This window comes from Gallinula chloropus (genome assembly GCF_964237585.1).
Source record: "Gallinula chloropus genome assembly, chromosome: 7".
NCBI lineage: Eukaryota > Metazoa > Chordata > Aves > Gruiformes > Rallidae > Gallinula > Gallinula chloropus.
In genome coordinates, this window is record NC_140092.1 from 22,237,222 (window position 1) to 22,246,056 (window position 8,835).

An 8,835-nucleotide genomic window follows, 5' to 3' on the forward strand; every position below is an offset into this window, starting at 1 on the left:
CCAGCTTCACTGCATCCCCTTGTCCTGCCAGTCTCTGCCCTTGAACAAGCTGATTCCCCTCCTGTTCCTCTGCTCCCTTCAGGGATGGGATGGCTGCACTGAGGTCCCCCCACTGCCTTCTCTTCTCCAGGCTGAACCAGCCCAGCTCCCGCAGCCTCTCTCCGTAGGGGAGCTGCTCCAGCCCTCTGAGCATCTCTGTGGCTCCTCTGCCCCCTCTCCAACAGCCCCACATCTCTCTTGCACTGGGGGCCCCAGCTCTGGACACAGGACTCCAGCTGGGGCCTCACAGGGCAGAGCAGAGAGAGACAATCCCCTCCCTGCCCCTGCTGCCAATCCTCTGCTGATGGAGCCCAGGATCAAATCTGTACCTACAAGAACCCTTTGAGAAACCTGCGTATTGATGTTTCCTGCCTGTGTCTGCTCAGAGGAGCTCCTAAGCCCCACTTCCACACACAAAAAGGCAAATAGTTTATAACCAACACTAATTTTCCCAAGCATCACAGCTCATTTCAGTTTTCACACATCTTACCTGCTCTACTTCCCCCTTTTTTTCCTTTCCCCCCCCAATTCACATCCAACAGCAGCACATCCTTTTAAGAAGCTGGGAAGACAGCCCTTTGACTTGACCCAAGGCACAAATTTTGCAGGCAGCTTTTTCTGGATAGTTTCAGGTGCTCCATACCACTACCGAGCCGTGCTGAGCAGGGTGGAGGGTGCTCAGTACAAAGCCTCAATAACAAGTCCCAGCAGCTTCCCCTGAGGGATGTGATGCTCATACTGGCCCAATGACATAGGCTTCTTCTCACTCAGTTCTGATGGAGGACACAGAGACACCTTGGTCTCAGCCAGCAAAGCTTTCTGCTTGTGCCACCACACCCATCCAGTTTTCACCTGCCTGCCTGCCCCTAGACCCTCTATATAGGGCTGCAGTCCTATTTAACACCACCACACCTCCTCAAACATCTCCAGAGACTACCTCTAGGAACAACATTCTGCTCCTTGTACAGGATGGTTCATAAGCAGAGGATAAAAGCACACAAGCTGACCCCCCATATGTAACTTCTACTGGCATTTTTCTCTTACCTTAACATTCCTGCTCTTTTGTACTGCCAAGGGTTGCCATTTCTTTACTAATCCATGGTTAGGGAACGGGCAATTTGCCTTTTACAGACAATATGGGACCACAGTACAAAGAATCTTGGGTTCTTTTGGCAAGCAGCAATCTGCCACAACTTCAGAGAGCATCCTCAGAGCTCACAATGAACGCTGCGGGAGGAACTCATGGAGCTGTAGGTATGAATGTTCAACTCCACTTCTCCCCAAGCCCTGCCTGGTGCCTACACTTCCACACAGAAATCCAACAGAGGCCACAAACAGACTGAGATGGAAACACCTATCTCATCACAACTCCAGGCATAGCTGAGTCAAACAATGCCTTTCCACCCAGGGGGGCATGGGGGTCTGCAATTTACTCTCTGCCAGGTTCTGTTTCTAACTCCTTGGACTTGCTGCCACTGCACTCCTGACTTTCAGGAGCTGTCTCAGCAGCAGTCAAACCCAGAAGTGCTTCGCTTCAGAGATTAGAGAAGTCTTAATGTATTAAGCACGGGCAGGGCAAAAAATAGCCTAAGACAAACTGTCTTCAGTGTACAGAGATAAGGACCCGAGCGATGGGGAGGGAACACCATCTCAGGCAGCATTCCCACTGTTTCCATTTACAGCAAAACCATCAACTTGGATCTCTTTGTGTTGCTCATTTCACGCGCCATCCAGGCTGCGAGCGGGCAAAGACCACGATCCAGCTGCTGAGAGCCACACAAGCTATGCACATCTCAACTAACCCTGAACTAAAAATAATTTAAACCCCAAGCAAAGGAAAATCCCACAGTGGAAACAAGCTTCATTTTTGCAAAAGCTTGTAAAAGCCAAAATTAAACATCAGGGTGCTCTCAGAGAAGGAAAACTCCCTTTCACTGAGAACACTCCAAACGCATTTCTACCCCAGGAGCTGCTGGGAATTACAGCAAAGTTGGGTCCTCTGCTCCCTCCATCAGGCCACCTTCACGTTCCTCAACACCACGATTTCAGCTGCACATATCCTACAAGGTCTCTCACTGTGTCCTCAAGTCAGTGGGACAAAGACCAGAGCAGTTTTCTGTGAGCAAGGTGAAGGACCAAGAGGAAGAAGTATTGTAAATGGAGAGATGAGAAGATGTATGCTATCCCCAACTTCAAAGTCTTGGTATTCTTAACTCAGTTAGCACTTACCCACCCCTGTTCAATATTTAATCCCAGATCACCCAGACTGAGAAAGCCTTCACTTAATACAAGTAAGATAAAAGCATCAGGGAAGCTTCCAGATCCCACAACTGCCTTCCCAGCTACCACATCTGCAGCACACATCGCTCTGCCAAACTAAAACCCAAGCGTTCTTGTGCTGCCTCATGATAGTTTAATGATCATTTGCTTTTCCCTCTCTGCAGGTCTCAAAGCACACTAAATGGGTACCTGTGGCTATGTAGGGCACAGCACGCAAGCAAAGGCTCGCCTCACCTTGGACTCCCCATGTTCCCTGGCACACTAAGGGGCCATTTGGAACCACCAAGGACCACAAGACAAATCCACCCAGGATTCTGTCACAAAGTCTCAGTTGAGACAAGTTCTGGTGAAGGTTACCATCACGTACAGCTAGGCTCAAAGCTTAGCTATCCACCAACAGTCAGCAAAGGGCCTCCATCCCTTCCCCTCAGGCTGCCTTTGCAACACTCAGAGGACTCTCTTGCGGAGAGCAGCAGAGTTCCTCAGGTGTGGCCAGGATAGCACAGCTCAGCACCCAGCCTACCTCACAAGGTGGACACCTCAAACTTCTACCTGTGTGATGATATTCACCCTCCTAAAAATAAGCACAACAGAAATAAAGCACCAGGCCTAACCACTTGTGAACTGAGACATGCACACAGCGTGCAATTTGTCTCACAGAAGCTGAATCAAATGCTTCTTGCACCAGAATTAGAACACAGAAAGCTTCTCAACGGTGGGAAAACCTATCACCCCCCTCGGCCCAGCCCTTCCTTAGAAGTATCAGATTCTTCCTTCCCTTTCTTCCTGCTCATTTGCATCCCCAGCACAGAAGGAGATATACCACTGAAAAGCCAGCCCATTCAGAAATCCAGTTCCAAGCACCGCTCACAGACCCGAAGCGGACACCTTTTGAGAGCGCCATTCACTGAGAAAGCAGAAGCGAAGGCCCAGAACCTGAGCTACTCCGCAGGGCAACCCTGCCTGACTGCGTATGCAAATAACAGAGGGGCTTCCAGCCCTGCTCGGCCTCTTCCAGCCACACTTACCTGAGAAATCCAGCGTTAAAGGAGAGCGAGCTCACGGCGCTTCCTGGTGCTGGCTCCAGCCTCACGCCCAAGCGGCGGCTGCCCTTGGGGTCAGAGAGAGCCCGGGGCAGAACGCCCAGGCCAAGCATGGCCTTGGCTTGGCCGCACCTTCACCTGCTTTCCTTCCAGGCGGTTTGTTCCCGGGATCGGGAGCTCACAAAGGATCCCGGCAGCTCAAACCTACCTCCAGAGCCCCAACCCCGAGCGCTCCCACCAAACTTTCCCGCTCAGGAGCCGCCACGGCCCACGGAGCCGCCAGGCAGCGCGGCTGGGGCCTCTCCTCCGGCAGCGCCCGTCGGGGCAGGCCCGAGCCACGACGCAGGGGCCCCTCGCCCGAGGGGAGCCCCCGGGGAAAGGCCAGCACAGCCCCCTGCCTTCCATACCCCCGCAGGGCACACCGCGCCCCCTCCCCCCGCCCTCCCCAGCCCCCACCACACACCGTCCCCGCCGTCGGGACGCCTCCCGCATGGCCCGGGCCCGGCGTGCCCCCGGCAGCGCGGTGCTGCCCCCTTCCTGCCTCTGCGGCAGGGCCCAGCGGGCGGCGGAGGAGGCGGGAGCGGGGAGGAATTATGAAACCGGATCAGTAGGGCAACCCCCGGGGCCGCCCCGCCGCCCCCCGGGCCTCCTTTCCCCTGCCATCGCCACCCACCCACGCCCCCCCCCCCCCCACCCCCCACCCGCTCCCCGGGGACCCGTCTCCCCGTGCCCGTCGTACCTCGGAGACCTCCTCTTCCTCCTCTTCCTCGTCGTCTTCCTCCTCCTCCTCCTCCTCGCTGCCGTTGTTGCTGCTCTCGCTGCCGCCGCCGCCGCTCTCGCTGCTGCTGGCCGGCCGGCCCGCCCGCCCGCTCCGTTTCGCCTTCGCCGGCGCCTTCTTCTTCAGCAGCAGGTCGCACACCCGGACCAGCCCCCGCGGCGCCGCCGCCGCCGCTGCCGCCGCCCCGGCCGGGCACGACGGGGGCGAAGCGGCGCCGTTCAGCCCCTCCGGGGGACCGGGCCCCGCCGTAGCGCTCCCGGCGTCGCCGCCGCCGCCCCCCTCCGCTGCCGCCGTAGCCGCCGCCGCCGCCGTGCCGACCGCTTTCTCCATGGCCGCCGATCCGCCTCCCTCAGCGCCGGCACCCGGTGAGGCGGGAGGAGGAGGGGGAGGCGCCCGGGGCCGCCGCCGCTGTCTCGGTCACCTCTAGCGCCGGCGCCGCGCCACCTCTCGCGATACTTGTCGCAGCGGCCGCCGCCTTCCCCAGCGGCGCCCTCGGCTCCCGCCGCAGCGGCCGCCGCCGCCCCGCGTCCGCCGCCTCCCCCCTCTGCCGCCGCCGCTGCCGCCGCCCGGCTCGCGCGGCCTCGGCCCGGCCTCGCGCTCCCCCGCCCCTCCCCACGCCCGCTCCGTCGCGGCACCCTCTCCCGGCGGCGACCCCTTCCGTGCGTGCTCAGTCACCGCCCCGGCGCCGGAAGGGAGCGTGGCGTCATCGCGCGGCGCCGCGCCGCCGCTTCCTTCCGCTCGCCGCGCCGCCGCCTGCAGACAGGGAGGCGAGAGGCAGAGAGGGCCCCGGCCCCATTCCCTGCACTCCGCCCGCAGCCCAGGCCCCAGCCCCGCTCCCTGCGCTCCGCCCGCAGCCCAGGCCCCGCACAGACACCGCTCAGGCCTTGTGTTTTCATGAGCGCAGTTCAAAACCTCCTGCCAGTCGGCTCAAACCCCCTCCTCGCAGAGCCCCCCTGTCTCCTCAGTGCTCCAGCCCTCCGGGGCCGCGCTAACGGTGTCTGGCAGCGCAGCGACGGCAGCCAAAGCCGGCTGCGCGTTTCGGCGGCTTTCCGTTTGTCCTTCGGGGAATCAAAGGGAAGCTCAAAGTGCCGGGACCAGCTGTGAGCCCGAGCAGTGACAACCCCAGGCATAAATGATTCCCAGGGCCTTGGCACGGCGGTACACAGCCATCTAAACAGGCCTGCAGCTCAGTTTTAAACGTGGTCCCTTACACAGCCACGGTGCCCCATGCCCTGTTCGTTCCCTAGAGCCGTGTGTAAAGCACCTCGTGAGTTTTCTTTGTAACCGCAACGAGTTGAGGCCGTGGAGACGGGAGAGCGCTGGTGCGTGAGCCCAGATACCAGCCCCAGAGGAGACACGGCAAATCCGCCTCGCAGGGCAGCAGAGGAGAGGTTGAGAGGAATTAAAAGGATAATTATTAAACCCAAGGAAAGCACGCCGTTACTTTCTGGTTTAATGATTACGTGTTTCAAGTAGAGAGAGGAGAATTTGCACTTGGGAGTCGTCAGTCCCATGTTGGAAAGCCTCTGGCAGAGAGCTCCTGAGGGCTGAGCAATATGGGTGGTGTCATGAATGTGCTTTAAACCGAAATGGGGTTTTCAGAAGGTAAATGTGCACTGTGGGTTTTGTTGCAGGAAATAAGCAAGTGCAAAAGTAACACGTAATTCTGTGAACGGGAAAACAAATGGATCGAGCATGGGGCTGTTTGTGTATTTATTTACTTCTCTGACAGAACATTTCTCCAGAGAGTTATCCACAGAAAAAAAAATAATAATAATCAGGTGCATTTTTTCTGGTGAAAGAAGGTCTTGGATAAAAGACACAGAGCTCTACTCAAGGGCCCTCACCCTGCCTCAGTCACAGGGCTTTTCTGCCTAGAAATCCATGCAGCACACCAGCAACTCAGGCACTCGCTCCCCGTGACTCCTCCCTTATTTAATCTATAAATAAGTTTCAGGGACCCTTTTCACAGAAGCCAGTTGAGCAGGTAATTTGTTGTTAGGGCTTGTTTAAATGTTGTGAACCATGCACTCAAAAGTAGCAAAACTATACACAAAAGAGGCAAACATGGGAACACAACTGGAAATTACTGAGTTATAAAAATGTCAAAGAAAAGCAGTTTGCAGAGAGGCATCAGTAATTGTCTCCTACATTAACAGAAATGATTTGCCAAGCTCAATCCTTTTGTTCTCCCCAGGATGGACAGGTGCTTCGCCATCAACCTCAATGGGACTGCAATCAGGATCTCAGCCTAAGGGTGTAGGTGCTCAGGCCCTGGGGCTGGATCCTGCCTTGCAGACCCGCAGTCCTGGAGCATGTTTTCAGAGGGAATTGGTGGATTTATGGGAGGCTGCCTGGGTGGGAAGGAGACGTGCACATCCGAGTCCTGAATTTGAGGGCATCTCCCAAGGCTTCAAGGAAAGCATTAATAAGAGCAATGAATAGAAAGCACAGATTGATGGGATGGTGTCCAGCAAGTCTGGGAGTGCCAGCATGTGGTGATGTGCTATGGTCAGGCTGAGCCCCTGGGATGTTCCCCCTGCCTGGAAGAGTCATGCTTCCGCCCAGCCCAGGGAGGCTTAAGGACGTCCATCCGCTGTTGTTTAGCTCTACCATCTCCCCCAAACTGCATTTCATAAATGAGCTCTGTTCATAAAGCCAATTTGGCTTCTCTGTCTGTGAAGTGCCCTCATGCTAGAGAATGGGGAAGAGCTATTTCCCCTCAGGCTCAGCTAGGGCAGAAGCACCCACTCATGCTTGCTCAGAAAGGCGGCTGCTTTCTGGGGTTATGTTTTCTTGCTTATCCTCTTCAGCCCTATTTAGGACACCCCAAATTTTGGAATTGATGAGCAGAGAGAAAGCTTCAAATTCAGAGCTCCAGACTGGCCGCCTGCACCTGCTCCCCTCTAGTCAGCTTTTTTTTCTTCCCCCCCCCTCCCCCAAAAAAACCCTTTCTTGTATCCACAGTCTAAAAAATAAATACAACACCCCTCGCCCCCCCCCTCCTCACCCAAAGCTAGAGGCTGGTGTGGTTCTATCACTGCAGGTGCCAAGGCTGTAACCTGTTATATTTCTGTGTTAAACCAGCCCCAGGTTCAGAATCGATTTCTACCTGTTCACGTTTACATCTGCAGGGCTCTGCCTGGCCCTTGTTTGTATTTTGAAAGGGGATATTTTGCACAGACTGAGAGACAACATGGATTGGGTGTTAGGGTTGCCAAAAAGGTTTTGTCTCACAGTTGCTCATTATCCAGGGAAGCATAAAACTGACGTCCACTACACAGGTTTGTACTGTGAAAAATATACCTTAGGAGTTTTAAGGAATTATGATCGCTTAAAAGCAGAACTACTTGTGCAATGTGTTGCTGGTGAGAGGCCTAGTCAAAACCCCACTGACTGCAGTGAGCCCAGGGTTTCACTGAAGCCTCTGCCTATGATTTCATTGCTGAAGATATACCAGGCAGTCATAACTAGTCAGCAGCAGGAAGTAAGACAGCTCCAAGTGTATTTTTGTCCTAAGAGAATGGGTGTTTACATTCTTAATTAAAGAAGAAAAAGAAGAAAAAAAAAGAGTAAAACAAACATCCGAAGTTCACATATAAAGTTCTCTTTAATGTCAGGATTAGTGTCTTTTATGTTAACCAACTTTTAAAAAAAGTCATGGCATGATTAAATTGAATTGATTTAAGGCAGAAAGCCCTTTCTTCCTTCTACCTCACTCAACCTCCCAGTGGATAATCATAGAATCACAATATTCTGACTTAAAAGCAAAAGGAGTATTTTGCACTTCTCTTGCAGAGGATTTTTTGTTAAGATGATTTCTTGTACCCTGTGAACAGTATTAGGCAAAAGATAATATGGATTTTCCTCACTGAGACTTCGAAGTCAGGATTAAAGGAGTGCTCAGGGCCTGATCCTGCTCTGTGTTTTAGACTGATGTGCCTGGTACTGAGGAGCAGAGAGGCCGTCAAGCCCCCATGGAGTAGATTCCAGGTCACAGTCTCTGAGCAAGCTGCCACTTCGCCTCAGCCAAGCAGGGTGCCAGAACCCAAACTCCACCTACAAACACAAATATTGGTAAGAGCTGTGCTTAGAAGAAACAGGACCTTGATGTGCTTCAGTGTGTGCTGCTGTTCTGCTTTGGGAATTAGTGGAAATCGGGGGTTTGACATCCTTCTTCACATCTGCTGCCCTTTGCCTTTCAAGCCTTTCATCTGTGCCAGGGGGACCGTCTGAAGAAAAACCCCAGCATATGAACAGGCTGCTTATTCAGATCATTGCCAGCATCGGGCTGGCAATGTTCAAGCTCAGATTTTGATATTTGGCACATGGGTAAGGTCAGCCTTACTCAGGATCACCAGTGTGTTAGGCCCGGGTGAGGTGTTAGTGGGACTAGCTGAGGCAAAAGGAAAGCTGACCTCGGCTGCTGCACAGATGCTTTAAGAAGAAACCTCAGGCAGAATGGATATGAACACAAAGTTTGCCTGACATTTCCCATTTTTAGGCAACCCTGTGACTCGATGCTTTGAGTTTTGGCCTAAGTTTTACTGGAAACAAAAGGCAAGGAATATTTTTGGCAAGGACAGCAGAATGTGTTAGGTATCATTACAAACAGGGAGGATTACTGCAAATGGCCAAACGATTGCTGCAGTGAAGTAGCTACATCTTCTGGGCAGAGCCTGCAGTTGTGACACA

The 8,835-nt window shown here is 54.1% G+C and overlaps 1 protein-coding gene across 1 annotated transcript in view; it reads right to left on the reverse strand.

Annotated features, from left to right (window-relative positions):
* The window catches only part of ANKRD17 (ankyrin repeat domain 17), a 92,227-nt gene extending 87,602 nt beyond the window's left edge, over window positions 1-4,625 (reverse strand). The window contains exon 1 of the mRNA XM_084266632.1: window positions 4,102-4,625. Within this exon, the coding sequence (XP_084122758.1) occupies window positions 4,102-4,470 (369 nt within the window). The 5' untranslated portion in view covers window positions 4,471-4,625. The remainder of the gene's footprint in view (window positions 1-4,101) is intronic.
* Between the last annotated feature and the right edge of the window lie 4,210 nt (window positions 4,626-8,835).